The sequence below is a fragment of the Chrysemys picta genome, chromosome 6 (genome assembly GCF_011386835.1).
Source record: "Chrysemys picta bellii isolate R12L10 chromosome 6, ASM1138683v2, whole genome shotgun sequence".
NCBI lineage: Eukaryota > Metazoa > Chordata > Testudines > Emydidae > Chrysemys > Chrysemys picta.
The window spans coordinates 70803448-70820638 of NC_088796.1; the positions used below are offsets into that span (position 1 = coordinate 70803448).

General features: G+C 41.9%; 1 protein-coding gene across 9 annotated transcripts in view; it reads right to left on the reverse strand.

Annotated features, from left to right (window-relative positions):
• The window catches only part of MCC (MCC regulator of WNT signaling pathway), a 327625-nt gene that overhangs the window by 221362 nt on the left and 89072 nt on the right, over positions 1 to 17191 (reverse strand). For 2 of the 9 annotated variants that reach the window (XM_005281604.4, XM_042840462.2), the window contains exon 1: positions 3049 to 3651. The exons of 6 other annotated variants lie outside the window; for them this stretch is intronic. In XM_005281604.4, coding sequence (XP_005281661.1) covers positions 3049 to 3105 — 57 coding nt within the window. In that variant the 5' untranslated portion in view covers positions 3106 to 3651. Of the gene's footprint in view, positions 1 to 1363; positions 1409 to 3048; positions 3652 to 17191 lie in introns of those variants that run through there. One more of the 9 variants, XM_042840461.2, reaches the window with a different exon arrangement.

The following is a 17191-nucleotide window of genomic DNA, read 5'->3' on the forward strand; positions in this document are numbered from 1 at the left end:
TACCAACTAGATATCAAGATTTTGTTTACTTTTACAATAAAAATCAGAGATTAGCTCAGCATACTACTTGCAAATCAAAAGCAAAACACACACACTTTTGCATCCATGGTGGGGGAGGAGGTAGATTTTTGTCAGTTTTTCCTAATACTGGCATAAATCTCAGAAAAACACCCCTTGCCAACTGTATGGATAGTGATTAATTTTTACCTTCTATTTTGTGCAACTGACACACAGAAAGGTGTGTGTGTATTAATTTCTTACACACACACACACACACACACACACACACACACAGAGTATATGTTCAGAGATTTCTACATTATCCACTAGTACTAATAATGGCAGTTCCACAGTTGGAATTTTGTACATTGAAGTGAGGATATAACTTCCCTAAATAATTATGTGTATTACTGGCCTTCTGCCATATTTTTCACCAAACCAGATGCACTAGATAGTGCCAGTAGGGAGATGGTCACAGAGCAAAAAACTCATTAAAACTGTATGATCCTAGGAAAATTTCCAGTGCAGCCATTTTCTTTAAATGACTGTGGGCAAAAACAATGGGTAAAAACAAAAGCCATAATCAGGAAGGAAAGCCAGAAGAGAATAAAAAGAGAGAGACAGGAAGACCAAAAGAATAGATACAAAATATGGACACAAACCAAAGATACAAACAGCACTTACACAGCACTTTACATCTTTCAAGTACTGCAAACAAAAATTAATATTTCACACATGGTGAGGAGAACTGGGAAGAGGGAGCCAAAAGAAAAAGATAGCCTTGGAGGCCCTATTGTTCATATAAAACCTACTGGGAAGAAAAGAGCTGTGTTTGTCACTTAAATTTAGAGGTGAGCAACCAAACTCTGTCTCAGTAGCTCCAGAACACAAATGTAATCAATTCCATCAACGCATAGGGGACAGCTAAAATAAAAAAAAAATTCCCAGGGTGAAAGATCACAGAATTCCCTCGATATTTCCTCCCATTGCAGGTATTTGGAGTGGGAGGGCCTCCTGTGTTAAAATTCCAGGTGAAATCACTGAATACAAGACTAGAAGAACTATCTTAATATGTCTTAAAGTCCCGCCCAGTGACTGATTAAAATGAACTCCTAACCTGTAATAACATTCCAAAGCAATACACCAAGACGAAAATGCTATTGTTAAATATTGTCTGCTCTGGATGACTGTCCTAGCATCACCCTCCCAAGACACTGCACTGGTTTGAAACTTTTACTTTTGAAACAGGCATAAAAACAAAATATACACAAAAGTTGGGAGACATTTGAGATTTTGCTGAACTAGCTTGAAAAGCGAACAAGGACATAATCTTGCTCCCATTGATGTCAATGGCAACACTCACCTTGACTTCAGTGGGAATACGACTAGCTTTCAGAACTGCACCATCCTATTTAGAAGTAGAATGGTCAGAGGTGAAGTGCTAATCAAACTGATGTTGCACAAACACAGGTAATGTAAAAAGAATAGGATCTCATTTACTAAAGCAATCAAACTTATACTTATACTTCATCCCAAAGCTATATAACACATAAAAATAAATTACTCCTCCCTACACACACACACACACACACACACACACACACTCACTCCTGGGATGGACTCCATCAACCAGCAAGCATATAGTACTCACTGCATAAAAGCTAGAAGAAGGGGGTTAGTATTGGCCAAGGACACCAGGGCAATCTCCCATTCTACAAAAAGCATCCAGGGATCTTTAGTGTTTATGCTGAGTTGACAAAACCTTCGTTCTTAAGTTCCCTTTTACAAGATCCACACACAGTTAATGAAATGGAACTCCTCTTATTTAAATGACTATTAAATATACACGCAGCACTTTTATTATGGAAGAAAATTTAAATAAAAATACTGTACTGGTTCCTATACTGAACTGCAGGATTCTGCACGGATATGGACCCTCACTCCTCACTTGTGCCCTTTCCACAGTGTTCCATTGCCCCTCACTGGTCTGCTAGAATGCCTATTTGTTTCCTTATTCATTTTATATTTCCACTCTTTATCTTGGCATATAGTTTTTTCCTAGCTATATGACAGTGATCATACCTAACTCTCTAAACCATTTACTCTTTTGTCTCCTTCCTTCTGTGAAACATTATATGATGCTTTTCATGAGACACAGTATAAAAGAAATAAACTGCATGGCACATAAAATGTGTGTCAAAAGAGGAAAAAGGATTTTTTTAAACCAAGACAATATATTTTGTGGAACATTAAAACCATGTTTTAACCCCAATAAGATGCTCTGGGCTGTATGTTGTGACCAATATCAGCTATTTTCAGTCCAATCAAAGCTACCTGAATGATATGCCCAAGGCATTTCAATAACCATAAAATATGCAGCTTAGAACAACTGTTTAAATATTTGCATAATACTTGATGTGGCTTTAATTTCAAATCTGCTTAAAAAACAATGATGTCAGAGCATAAAAGAAACAGACATACCTACAACAGTAAGTAATAAATACAACAGTTTTTCACCCTATGCTGCAAGAAGTAAAAGTCTCAGTAGCTTATTTCCTCTCCCTTCCACCAACTAAAATAATATTCATCTAATCTGAAGAAACAGCATTACCTTGGCTGAACATAATCAAATACATCATGTGATTCTCCCAAAGTTGTTGGCTTAATAATGCTGTTTGTTTTCCACCCTCCTCTCCAATTTAGTAACCATCTGCTTAATCTCAATTGGGATCACTGTGTATTTTACCTACTGCAAAGAGGAATGCTGTGTATAAATGCAGCACTCGGGAAGGTGGGGGAATCCTTGCTGCAGGACGACATAAAAAAAGGTCTCTGCACAGTTATAACCATTTGCCTTTTACCACTTATTTCTGACTGAAGCAAGTTCAGGTCATTTCCTGACTAGCACTGCAAGTTAGAACAAGAATACACTCTATTAATCTTTAATTGAAGTGCCTGCAGACTGAAAACCAAAAAGAGACTAATACTATATTTAAAAAACAAAAGCATTAAAAAAATTTAAAAAACAAAGATATTGAAACTGCTTACCTCGCTCAGCTCCGCAGAGGAGTCATTTCCATATTTCATAGCAACTCCAGAATTCATGATTAGACTTTTCAGGGCTTGGCTATTTCTACAGATTTTAATGCTTCCAAGCTTTGCTCAATAGATTCAACACTCCCTTCTTCTCCAAGATTTTTCTGTCTTGCACATTTTGCTCTAGACAGCCATTTTAACTTAACATTTATAGAATCTAAATTAATGATGCAAGGTCTGCTAAAGGAGCCAAATTGGTTTTCATTTCACAAACAATCCATTTCTGCAAGAGACTCATTAAAGCTGCAGAGTGCAGGGTCACAGAGAATGCAAACAGTCAGTAATGATCTCCTGGATACTAAAAATGCCCAAGTCCATGTGAAACCTATGTTTCAGCTCTGCCTCTAGTTTTATACTGCCCTTTCCCCAGCTAGGTTTGAGGGCATCTCCCTTTGGAGTTTAATATCCTGGCAACTATTTGGTGAGTTTCAAATGAATTCACAGCGAGAACACAATCAAAATACTCCTAAGGTCTTAGAAGGGGGAAAAAAACCCGAGACAAATTGATGCTGTACTTCACGCTAAAGTTTCCCCATCCACTACGCCTGGAGTTGTAAGTGGTTTATGATCAAACACAGCTGTCTTGCTTCTAGCTAAAGGGGCGGTGCCAAAGGAGAAAGGGAGGGGAAGGAGAGAGCTATACTGAGTTCATTTTGGAATTGCAGACATCTTTCCAGCTTTCTGTACACTAATTACTGCAACCAAAACTACAAGGTAAGCATACAACAGTAAAAGTTACCTGCATAGCCATGTAGCTAGTTTCTTATTTTCCCCTATTTCCATATGCAATTAAATGAATTTCTTTACGATTTCAGAAAATTGAAGTGAACCTGAAGCTATATTTGAAAGCCAGGGATTTTACATGGTACATTAAAATTTTACAAAATTTAGGGCAGATATTACTAGATGAATAAAAACAAATCAATCATTTGAATTCAGCATCTAACTAGTAGCCCAGGAAATTCCTAGGAATATAGGTTCTTATAAAGAATGTGCTGGTTTTATTAAAAAAACAAAACAAAAAAACACAACACATACAACAGAAGATTTGTTTCCCCCTCAGTTCTTGCCTGCTATAGGTACTCCACCCACCCAAAATTTATACTGCTTTGCATTGCTAGGTTACATTGGTGAAGTTAGAAGCTTGGAGTCCCTTATCCTGTGACTGAAGTGTATCTGATCACTTTGTTTAATTAATACAAAGTATGACTAAACTATTAAATCCTGGGAAGAGTTGATTTTTATAAAGATCAAAAAGATCAGGACAAATAGGGCACAACTTCACACCTTGGCAAATCCATTTACACAGGGAACAATACTTGCCAAGAGTAGCATTCTGAAAAAGACCCTCTGAATAGTATGTTTTCCTCATCTATATTAATTACAGGATCAATAATCATCATCATCAGATACAAGGATAATTCTTCTGAATCACAATAAAGTCTATTAAGACCATAGAAGAAAAGAGAATATTAAAATAATAGCAACTAAACCTTTTGGGTTGGAGCACATCTTGCTTTAATGGATCAGGATCTGAGGGTCCCTCCCCATTTCCCCTTCATGCCAAGACCTGGCAGGTGTGGATGCTGCAGTCTCACTGTTAAGTCCATTCTCTTTCTCCCTCCCCAGCCTGGATACATTTTCCATCATTTCTTTTTCTTCCTGATTTTGCTTTCTAGCATCACCCGTTTGTTTTCTTTACCTAGTTTCTTCCCTGTCCAGCATACATCTCCTCTACCTTTCACTCAGTTTTCTGCACCCAATTCTCTTATTTTTGTGTTTCCCTTTCTCACCTTCACCTCCCTCAGTGTTCTCTTATATTCTTGCCTGTTCATCTCCTTTGTCCCCAAAGCATGTTCTTATTCACCTTCCCCCAGCTGCTGGCAATGTACTGTGCTGCTCTCTGCTGGTAGAATGCTGCTGTGAAGAGTGCCAGGAACAGCATTGAGTAGAGCTGCCTAAGAAAACAGGGCCAGAGTACATACCCAGTGACAGTGGCTCAGCAGCTCTCCAGAAGCAGCCAGAAAGATGGGCATGCCCCACCTCTCTGTAAAGTCTGATGTGCTTAACAGGTTGGGAGTCCCAGTGTTGAGGAATATATGCTCTTATCTTCATATGCAGAGTAGTTACACACATTAATTTCCTGCACACTATAATGAGACTACCCATGTTTTCTCCTGTGAAAGCAGACACCTGATGGTGAATTACTATAAAATGTTTTGATAAAATAACTCAAAGTTTACATTGTATGTTTAAAAATCCACCATAGCTGACAAAGAAAAATTAAGAATATTCCACTCTTCGTAAATTAACCTCTCCAAATAGAATGTCGAGTGACTTTACTCTGCAAAAGTGATAGACTCCAGAGTGAAGACCTAAATTTATCCTCAGGCAAGCCCATTTCACATAGGGCTGCAGCACATTATCTTTACAGTATTATACCCTTAGACAACCAAACACAACCCAACTGAAAGAGAAAGGGATACAGGTCCTAAAATAATTCTGTATTGCCTATCTAAGGTCAACAGTCTTTTTGAACTACTTGCTGGCTAGCCAGTGGCTGAGACAGTAGCACATGATCCTATAATCTAAAAAAGAAACTTCAGCTCTAAATATGAGGGTGTGATGCATTTGAGATAGATTCCGTTTTTGAGACATTTTACGTGACTCTAAACTTATACCTTTATTCTTCTGCCACTTTTCTAGATTTGTTAGTAACACTGGAAGAAAATAAGGAGTCACTGGTGGAAAAGTAAAATGGAATTCAAATACATTCAGACATGCCCAGGAATATCAGGAGGCGCAGCCAAAGACTCTGTGTAAAACGATGTTAAAATGGATGTAGAGTGAAACTGTAAACACTGAGGAAAAGTTATATTTACATTAATCCCACATGACTCTCACTACTAATGCTGGAACGCTGTAAATGGGTGATATAGGGTTACATAAACTATGAACTAAAACAGAGAAGCCTGAACAGAGAGTAAGTGCTGACACTGCACACTCAGCATTGAAGGGCATATTGCATTTTTAAAGGGTTTTTCATTAAGCATATTACAGGGAGCAGCTTAGTTTAGCCCCAATCCTGCAAAGATTAATGCACCTGCTTTGCTTTATACACTGCAAGTAGTCAATAGGACTACTTGCAGTGAGTAAAGTTAAGTGGATGTATAAATCCTTGAAGGATTGGGGTCTTCTATTACCATCAGCTTGAGTTATAAAACTCTAGTCTGGTCTCTATGGAAAACTGTTTTTATTTGGAAATTATTAGATTTATTCTCATGGCAAAGGAGACTGTTTCTGCAAAGGTGAAGAAGTTGTTTCAAAATGTTTTTGAGTTATAATGCATTAAAAGTACCCTGAATTAAAAATCAACTTGTTACTTCCCCTTCCAACTTTACATATGGCTAAACATCCTTGAAGACCTATGCACTGGTAAATTGGAAGATATAACAAATAAGATGTAACTAAGCATATGTATTGCTGGATTTGGATAGCTTGGTGCCCAATACAGCTTGCATTGATGTCAATGGGAGTTATGGGCCAAATCCAGTGCTCGCTAACCAACGTCAATGGGATTTATTTTTGTCATAGACTTTCATTTGGTACTATATGTTTGTGTAAGCATGTTGCCCTCTACTGGCTGGTTACAGTTCAGCATAAGCGGATAACAGACCTCTCCTTTCAGCTCAGGAGCTAGAGGCCTTTGTTGTTGCAGCTGTAAAACCAGGGTTCTAGTCCCAGGTCTGAGGTATTTCGCTTAGTAGAGGTGATAGTCTTTTCATCATAGCTACGGTTAGTTTTGTTCTCTTTTGCAAAAATAAAATCATCACTATATTAAATTTTTAAAGCTAAGTCTAATTGACAACTAGAACATGTTCTGAAATTTTTGAATAAATTAAGAACATTTTAAAGGACTTTAAAATGGCTATTTTAAATTTTTATGAAGAGTCAAGCATTTCTTGGGGCTATCTGTCAGACCAATGAAATCATATTACATCACAAAATTCAAAACCTAGACAGATCTAACTGAGTATCTCCAGGCAGTCTCACTGTTTATAAATCCATATATAGTGGTCAGGTAAAGTACCATGGTGATAAGAACCTTATAAATGTTACTTGATAGATTAGGTGCATTTTTACAATGTCTTGTGCCACAGGCAGCTTTCAAGGGCAAGAACAGTAGCCACAAGACTTTTTCTGAAAGATTTTAAAGAACTGCAGTGGGATTTACACATCAGGGTTCAATTTCTGGCTCTGCCACAGTCTTCCTGCATGACCACAGGCCATTCACTTACTGACTCTGTTCCTCATCTGTAACCCAGGGATAATAATGCTCCCCTTCTTTCAGCCTTTGTCTGTCTTCTCTATTTAGACTAAGTTCTTTGGGGTAGGGACTTTCTCTTAAGGTATATGTCTACATTCGAGCTAAGGGTGATTCCTCATGTTAGGCATACCTTCACTAGCTTGAAGAGCGCTAGCATGCTAAAAATAGCAGTGTAGCCATGGTAACGGTGGCATGGGCAGCAATGAGTGGCGGCACAGGCTACCTGTGCTGAGTACAAACCCACCCAAACCCTTTGAGTACGTACTCGGCACAACCAGCTCGTTACACCGGTCACTGCTGCCCATGCTACCATGGCAATGTTACTATTTTTAGCACACTAGCTCAAGGAAAGTTAGTGTGAGTATGTCTAAGGTAAGCAAGTCTAATGCGAGCTGGGAATTACAGCCCAGCTGCTAGTGTAAACAATCTTAATATGTGTTTGTACTCTACCTCGCTCAGTGGGGCCCTTATCTCAGTTGAGGCCTGTAGTTACTACCATAATACGAATAAATAATAATAAACTGGACATGATTCACTGTCATTAAAGCTGATGGAGAAAGGAAACAGACAATGAAAAATATATTCTACCAAATCAAATACACCAGGGTGAGCTACTTCATGTACATAATGCATTCCCATCAATGAGTGCTTTTTATAACCCTTACTAACTACTGAGGTTGCGTACTGCTTTTAGACAAGTGTAAAAAGAAACAGAGGGTCCTGTGGCACCTTTAAGACTAACAGAAGTATTGGAGCATAAGCTTTCGTGGGTGAATGCCCACTTCATCAGACGCAAGACACTTGCTTATGCTCCAATACTTCTGTTAGTCTTAAAGGTGCCACAGGACCCTCTGTTGCTTTTTACAGATTCAGACTAACACTGCTACCCCTCTGATACTAGACAAGTGTAGTTTCATTGACAGTCTTCCTGTGATAATTACAAAACTAGTAGAGTAGTGTGTTATCTAGTAATCATTATTAGCTGAGCTCTGCTCACTCTGAATTTAATAATCTGGTGCCCACTGTATCCCATTTATTTACAGATTTAAAAAGACAATATATTTACTTACCTACAGGAAAGAAAAATTGAGAGCTATCCAGACATTATGGTGTCCCTTAATCCAGTCACACAAAGTTACTGCAGATGCTACCTTTTTGTTGTCTCTGGAGAGTCAGATCCATTATGTCAGTTTGGGTAATACCATTCTCTTTGGATGGGATACAACTTCCTCACATATTACCTTTTACTTTTGAAATTGCTGTAAAATATGGAAAATTTTAGTGCTATAGTGATTTTACCAGGCCTCCCACTCACAGTATCCCTTGGGGAATACAGTCTTCCACTTTCTAACCATTACTGGAGAGAGCATGACCCAGCTACCACACACAAAGAGTTTTTCCATCATTCTTGTTTTATCAGCTGCAGAGTGAAAATTGCAGTGCAAAAAGCAGCTATTTCTTAAATATAAATATACACATACACACAAACATCATTACATAAAGTATACAAGTCAAAAAAAGGACATTAGGCAAGTGATTCCACTCTGTATGGAACATGAATGATTAGCCCATCACAACTTCAACATGCGTGAAATGAGGCTTTTTTGGTTTGTTCTCTCTAGTTAACTTCCTAAATGTCACTACTGACATTTCCTAAATATTTTATCATGGTAATTCTCACATAATTACTGCAATTAAGGCTGCACCCTTCACAGTCACAAGCACAAATAGATTACCCCTTTAATTTATTGTAAACTTTAGTTCATCCTGAACACTATGCAATATTATAAGGATAGATTCCTGTTTTCATTTCACACAAAATATATAGGTATCCTAGTATTAGTGGTTTGTATTTCCCGGGACAGAATACTAGTACTCCGAAGGTTAACATGGAGTTTAGAAGTGGGAATTCAATACAATACTTGGATAAAGTTTCCAGACAGTTCCTTATTCAATAGCACTAATGCATTCTGATTTAAAGGCAGTGGTGAGAAAGGATGGTCTGCTCTTCTTGATGGAAATGATTCCCATCAGTAATATTGAAGGTTACCCACTTGTGTCAAGAGAAGATTGTCCAGCTCAGCTGTAACAACTGAAAGTAACCCTGCCCTGAAAAACTGAAGTACTCAATTTGAAAAACATGAGTCAACTTCACTTCTCTGTCTCTTCAATTACACTATCTTGATTAGTCTAAAACGGATAGTATATCTAGAGTAATGGGATTTCCAAACAGCACTTCAATCACAGTTACTCACCCCTTCGCCCATCTCCAAATACTAAATCCACTTAAGATGTCATGTCCTTGACCAGACCAATCTTCTTTGTAGTTTACATTTGATCCCTTTAATTATCCTACATTTCATGTCACCAAGCCACTCACTAATCTGTCAAAACCAGCAGCCCTAGTTGTCTGTCTTTTCATCCACCACTATCGTACATTCACAGTGATTCCACCTGACCCCACAGTACCTCAGAAACAGGCAAAATGACAAACAAGGCACCAGGAAACCCACACAGAGGCCTGTTAATCAGTTATGGACCTGTCTGAGGACAGCAGAGAAAGATGGTCGCAATTTTTAAGTTCCCTTTCTCTCACAACCATCTCATCTCCCTCATCATCAGCTACTTACCTCTTGCCTCTACCCATAAAGTTGGCCATTCTGTGGACTACAATCCTTCACAACCATTACTTTTCTACTGCTCTTCCCTACTCTCTCCACCCTCTCCTTAGCTGAGTTGTCAATTCCTCCCCCCACTTGCTCTTCCACCCTTTTTTTCCTCAGTTCAAAGTAGCCCCCAATTATTAGCTTCCAATCTCAAATATCACTGCACCAGTTCCCATTCTCTGGAGACAGTCCTGAGATTGTGCACACTTATTCAACTAAAATTTGGTCCTCTCCTCCACTTCTGCTAAATACCTTGCCAAACATCTCTACTTTCCCACCTAACTAGAATCCCATGTCCACAACACCCCATTTATTTACAACCTTCAATTCCCTCCAAAGCCCTTTCCATTTGCATCTTCCTCTCTTTGCACAATATCGTACCAGCTTCTTCAAAGAATAGAGCTATGATCTGCCATGATAGCCATCTTTCCCCACCCCAACACACTCTCCTTTTTCTCCCTGTCACTTATACTGGGGTTTCTTGCCTGATCTACCCCTCATCCCCATTCCATCCTGCTACCTGACCTCCCTTACTCTGACTCTCCCCTCCTCCCTCACCTCTGGCTCCTTTTCCTCACAAAACAAGCATGCTGTGGTCCACCCCCCAGTCTCAAAGAGACATCGCTCAACCCCATCCAATTGCCACCCATTTCCCTTCTTCCCTTCAGCTTCAAACTCATCAAGCAAGGAATCTGCAATCATTGCTTGAAGTTCCTCTCCTTTAAGTCCACTTTAATGATTTCCATCATCTCCAGGATATTGAATCAACTTCTCCTCAACAATATTAATATCGCCTCCTTCACCCTTGTACTTAGGTGCTTAGTGATAGGCATGGTATGTTAATCTGAATAGAACAGAACCCTCCTGGGACCTCCCCCCTGCTTTCAGGGCTGCTGATCCTGCTTGACATCTTGCCCTTCCATGGCTTTTACAACACTGTCCTGTTCTGGGTCTCCTCCTCCTACTCTTGCCATTCCTCCAGTCTCTTTTGACACCATTTCCACTTTCCTTATGGATTTCTCAGGGTTCTGTCCTAGTCCTCTCCTCTCCCTCCCCTTCTCAGTGGACGATCTTATCTGCTTACACAGCTTCAACTACAATTTCTATGCTAGCAACTCACAAATTTATCTCTTTGACTCCTGAACAATCACTCCTCCATCCAATCAACATATTTCAGCCTCTCTCTGCAATATCACCTCTTACAGTCATTTGAAATTAGTGAAATGTTCGGAAGTGATCTTCTAATCTTCCTCCTGAAACCCTCTTCACTCTTCCATTCTCTTTCACTGGTGTACACACCACTAGTTATTCACCCAGACCTGTAATGGAAGGATAATTTTTTATTTCCACCCCATCTCCCTATACATTTACACAATTCCTACACATCTGAGATCTATTCTTTTTTTCCCTCTCTTTCTGGCGCCAATGAGCATCCAGGACATTACTGTATCCCATTCTGATTAATGTAACCTCCTCTCTGGGCTCACTGATAGATCTACATTGGAATAAAAGACATGCCGCATGGCCTTACCTGGCCCAGGTCAAGTGACTTGGGTTCTCAGGGCTTGGGCTGCAGAGCTAAAAATTGCTGTGTAGATGTTCAGGCTGGAGTCCAGGCTCTGGGTCCCTCTCCCCTTGCAGGGTCCTAGAGCTGACTGAGACCCACATAACCCCTCCAGTCAATACAAAATGCAGATGATCTTCCTTGACCACTAATCTAACCACATTACCTTCCCCCCTTTTGAATTCCTCCACTGGCTCACCCTTCTCCAGTGCATCAAGTTCAAGCATATCGTCATCATCTTCAAGGTCCACTTAACTCTATCCCACACTACTTATCTGACAGTTTCATGTTACATTCATCCCTTTCACGGCCCACTCTGCTGCACCAATGATGCCATCTTTGATATGTTTATCCACTTCTCCTACAACCTTATCTGCACTTATTTTTATGATACTCCTTAAGCATGGAATGCCTTTCTTGAGCTTGACTGCAAAGATACTATCTTCTCTTTTTAAGGCCCCCCCCCAACCATTTCTTCCACAAGGCCTACAAAGCCCGCTCCCCTCCCCCCCAACCATTTCTTCCACAAGGCCTACAAGAACCTTGGTGAATAAATCTACTGCTTATTCATTTGTTTCACTTCTCTCATCCAAAAAAACTTTTAAAAATACTTGTTTTGCTCTATCATGCTGTATAGTAGCCTCACAGAGTAACTGCTTAATATAAGTGCTGCTCCTCTACCCCTCCCTATTATCTGGTTCCCCCCTCCTATTGAGTTACGTCCAAGATAAGTTTCTAGGTTCCTGGGGCAAAGACCTTTTACCTGTATCAGAAATCACCTAAGACACTTATGGGTGCTGTTAAAACACATACATTTTTTTCTTTCTCCCTTTCAATCAACACACACACACAGTTCATGTGAAAATCAGATTCAACTAATAAAAAGCACTTAACATCTCTTTAGAAATGCATGGAGCAGAGAGATTCAATGTCCTTTAAGATTATAGCTTCAAGTAGGCAGAGTAAAGTAATAGAAAATGCAAAGGATAGGAAATTGGAGCTGGGCTTTTAGCCTAAGGGCACAGCCCTCACTCTGGCACATTGGTAGGGTTCTTATTACATTATGAACTCTACATAGAACAGAAATTGCCCTTTCTGAAATTTGAATAGTTTATTTTGCTTGCTTCCTACAAAGATGAAAAGTGGAGTTTACCAATACATTGCAATATGGTTGTTATCATAATCAGTCTCCCTGCTGTGGAAATCATAATGTGAATTTGTACTTTGAAATGAAGCAATTACACTGAAGTGTTTCTCCACAAAATGGAGAGGAAAAGAAAGAGGTGTGCAGAACCACTCATCTCCCCAGAGGACATTTATCCTGCTCTAACACCAAAACTGTTCTTAAAATCAGCAGTGTTGCCAACCAGTCATTCATTAAGAACTACACATAATCAAAAATAAGTATGGGGTTGGCACGGGGCCTAGTGGAAGCATTCTGCAATCCTTGGAGTTGATCCCCCAGGGCTGATAGCATGAGGAGCAGAAGTCTCAGCCCCTGGACAGCAGAAGCCCTCTGGCCAATTTAGCTGTGGCACTGCTGTACTCCTATGGAAGCCCTGTTCAGTGCTCCTGGGCCAGGAGGATGATGGCAGGCACAAAACTGGGGACTTGAAGGGTCAGCAAGGGTGGCTGTTCCACTATGATGGAGCTATTGAAAGCACTGAAAAAGCATTCTAGGAGTCTAGCTTCCCATGAGAACATCGAGCTTTTCATTTTATTCCTGGAATACCCATGCCCAGGGCAGCCACAGCATGCGGCGTTATTAATTTATTTAAGTGCATTAGGGTTTACCTAGACTAAACATTAGCAACTGCAAAGGTGTTGGGGCAAGCAGTTTGTGCTCTGAGATCAAACAGAAGAATCTGGCTTTGTAAACAGGGGCTGCTTCAAATATCTAGGGGGCAGTTACTCCTGGTGGAATTCTGCACCACTGCGCATACACAGAATTAATGTCCTCCACAGATTTCTTTGCTTCTCCACAGAAGAATGACTGACAGGGAAGCAAAGGCCAAACTACAAGAGCAGTCACACACACCTCCCCAGCAGCGTGGACATGTTGTTTTGGGCACCTGGAGCAGCTGGCTGAAAGGTAAATCATTGTGGTGGGGGAGGGATTTACTGGGGACACCCTGGACAGTGACTCCTACACCGGGCTCATCTGCTAGTCCCGGCTACGCAGGGGAGAACGGGACTTCCTCTTCCTCTGCAAGGAGCAGCTGGGGCCAGAAACCCCCAGAAACCTCCCCCAGCTGCAGGAAGCTCCACAGTTCCCATGTCACCCCCCACTTCCTGCTCCCTCGTCCGCCCAAACCCCGTGCATCCAGAATCTCCTCACCAAGCCTCCCGCAGCCGAACCCTCATCCCACCGAGTCTCACCACTGCACCTGGACCCGCCGAGCCCAACCCCTCCACACCCAGACTCCCTGCATCTGGACCCATGCTGAGCCCTTCCCACCTATGTCCAGACCTCCACTCCTGTACACAGACCATTCCCCGCTGAACCCCCCCCCACGCGAACCCCCACCCTGATGAATCCTACCCTCCCTGCACCCAGACCCTCCCGATGAGCCCCCCAGCACCTGGACCCCCTTGCCAAGCCCCATTCCCCCACACTCAGACCTCCCCTGCTGAGCCTCAACCACCTTCACCTGAACCCCATGCAGAGACCTATTGTCCCTGCACCCAGAACCCACCCAACGAGCATCTGTGCATACTGATCCCCCCCTGCACCCGAACCCCCCACTGAGCTTGCCCCACCCAGAACCCTCTCACCCCACAGCTGGATCCCCCCCCACACTTGGATCCTGGCCAGGCTGAGCCTGCCTGCCCACACTTGGTGCACCTGAGGGGCAGGACTCCGGATGTTTCTGAGGCAGGCCCAGCCCTTTCCTTCTGCTGTGTCAGGGTCGGGTGCAGCCTCACCACCGAGTCCTTGTCCCAGGGGGCCAAAAGGGGAGACAGCAGGGTCATCTCTTGCCTCCATGCAGCCAGTAGCCTGTGCTCCCCACTGCCATGCAGGAGCCTCCACATTTATTTATTGACAAATAAAATGTGCAGAATTTTAAAATATTGTGTGCAAAAAAATTAATTTTTTGGTGCAGAATTCCCTCAGGAGTAGAAAATATCAAACTGTGCTCATAGAAGCCCCTGCTGCTACAACTGTTCTGTAATCTTTTTTTGGCAGGCTGGAAATCAGCAGGTTAACACTGCTACAAGGGCCTTGACCTGGGCCTCAGGCTCAGCTTACCACCACCGTATTATGCACAACATCAATACAAAATTCTATTTAACTGTCTGGGTTGGCTTAGTCTATGAAGCCAATTGCCCTTGATTTTAGTTGACTGGGGAAAAAAAAGCGGAGGGGTGGAAAAAAATAGATCTGAAAGTCTGGATATGAGCCAGCACTGTCCTAACTAGGACAAAAAGAAGGAGATGTGTGAAACACTGTTTCTAAACAGCGCAGGACATGGGGGGGGGGGGGGGAGGGGGGGGGAACCCTTTTAAATTAATTAAATTAGAAGGCTTGAAACTGTTCCCCAAAACTTCACAATCTATTTTTATTTACACACACGTTTGGGCACAGGACACATGGCTGTAGCACCTGGCCCCCTATACCATTTTCAATACATAATTGCCAGCATCTGCAAAGGATGGTCAAAACCCACCATTTTGCTGCATGGAGGCTACATGACTTGCCTATAAGGGAAATCATCTCATTGCCACATAAAAGATCCAATTAAAAGCCTCTAGTAAGAGCATTTATTAAAAGGCTGCCTGAACAAATGTGCCTTGTTCTGTGCTCGAAGCTCGCCACTTGGGGCTCTGATCCACCACAGAGGGAGAGAGTGTGTTTTAAATATAACATAAATACAGTATCAAAAATTGTAAAAGGGGGCTTTGATGTAGTAATCTACTATTGAAGCAAAAATGGCATCAATCTGCTACAGAAGCAAGCTTTCATAAAAGTTTAATATTTTCCTCTTGCTCATCTATATTTCTGTCATGATCCAATAAGTTCAAGAGACAGAAACACTACATTTCACATAACACAGATGAGTCCTGGCACATCTAATCTACCATCTCCACTTTTAATTTATATGAGAAAAATGAATGACTGAGCAGTGCTAGAGGGATATAAAAGCCAGGGTCATATAAACACAATGCATAATCCTATTACACCTGATGCCCAGCTCTGAACAAATAAACTCCATTACATATGCTGGCTTGGAATCAAAGACTGCAAAACCGAACAGCTTCCCCCATCCCCAAACAAACATGCAAACGTCTGTCAAACAAAACAACATTCAGCCGCTTTCAGACAAGCCAAGCTTGCTAAATCTATATTCCTATAATCAATTTCCATTTCAATAGAATCACTTTCTAATTTAAACCTGATAGTATTGAAATGATGGTAGGATGGAAGTGAACGAGGAAATGAGTGTCATCTCAAGCTGAGGTATTTTATAGAAGCAGGCTTCATTGTCCAGACTGCTAGGTTCTTCTTCAGCAGTAAGTTGCCCTATTTAGATGGGTTTCACTGGCAGAAATCATTAGGCTGCATTTTTGAATACTAGCCTGTAACGGCATAAGATAAACATTGGGATTGTGTGCATATGAGACAGAAGACGACAGACTAGTGGGCAGAAAACTGGTGGCGCAAGGATCTGTAACTACTAGAGCACATGCCATTCCAGGACTAGGACCAGAATCCTATATACCTTAGTCCCAACATTCCTCAGCTGTCTACCAAATAGCTGTGAAAACCTCTGGCAAAATGTGTCTCCTCCCTCTAGTGCCCCCAGAGGAAGGGGGATGGGCCATGTGCTGGATGCTGAGGGTATCAGGGGAAAGCCAAGCCCAGCTCTCACCCACTCCTGAAGAGGCTGCCTGCTCTTGGGGTTCCTAGCACACTGTCTGCTGCTGCAGCAGCAACAATGGTGTAGGCCTAGCCTTACATTAATAAGAAGAAGAATACCGAGTGTGATGGGCCTGAAGGGACTAATGAGCCTATAGGTACAATCAGCCTTGCCCCACTACACCTGTCATGGCTGGTAGGCGGAGGCAAAAGAGAAAAAGGACAGCTCACGCATGGCTGACTTGGAGAGGGAGTAGACTTCTTGAGCTAGTCCTATGAAGGAAGGCAGCTGGAGCCAGAGCCTAATTAGAGACTATCTTGAAGCTGTCTGGCAGGAAGGATTAGTTAAGGCTGGAGCCTAACTATAGACTCCTACAGGTCAGAGCCTCTTTGGGGCAGGCAGACCTGGTGTAAACCTTTTAGTTCCTCAACTATTCTGGATCCCCTCTGTGTCGGGTCCTGAAGAAGAGTCAGTGAGAGAAGAGACTGTGAGGAAGTCTTAGTTGTAGACCAGGGGTCTCAAACACGTGGCGGCCCGCAGGGTTCTTTCGTGCGGCCCGCCAAGCTCCCCCCGCCCCTCTCGCTACCCTGTGGCGCTGCAAGCGCCACACCTCTCCCTGAAGCGGCTGGAACTATGTCCCTGCAGCCCCAGGCGGCGGCCGGGGGGGGAGGAAATGGAG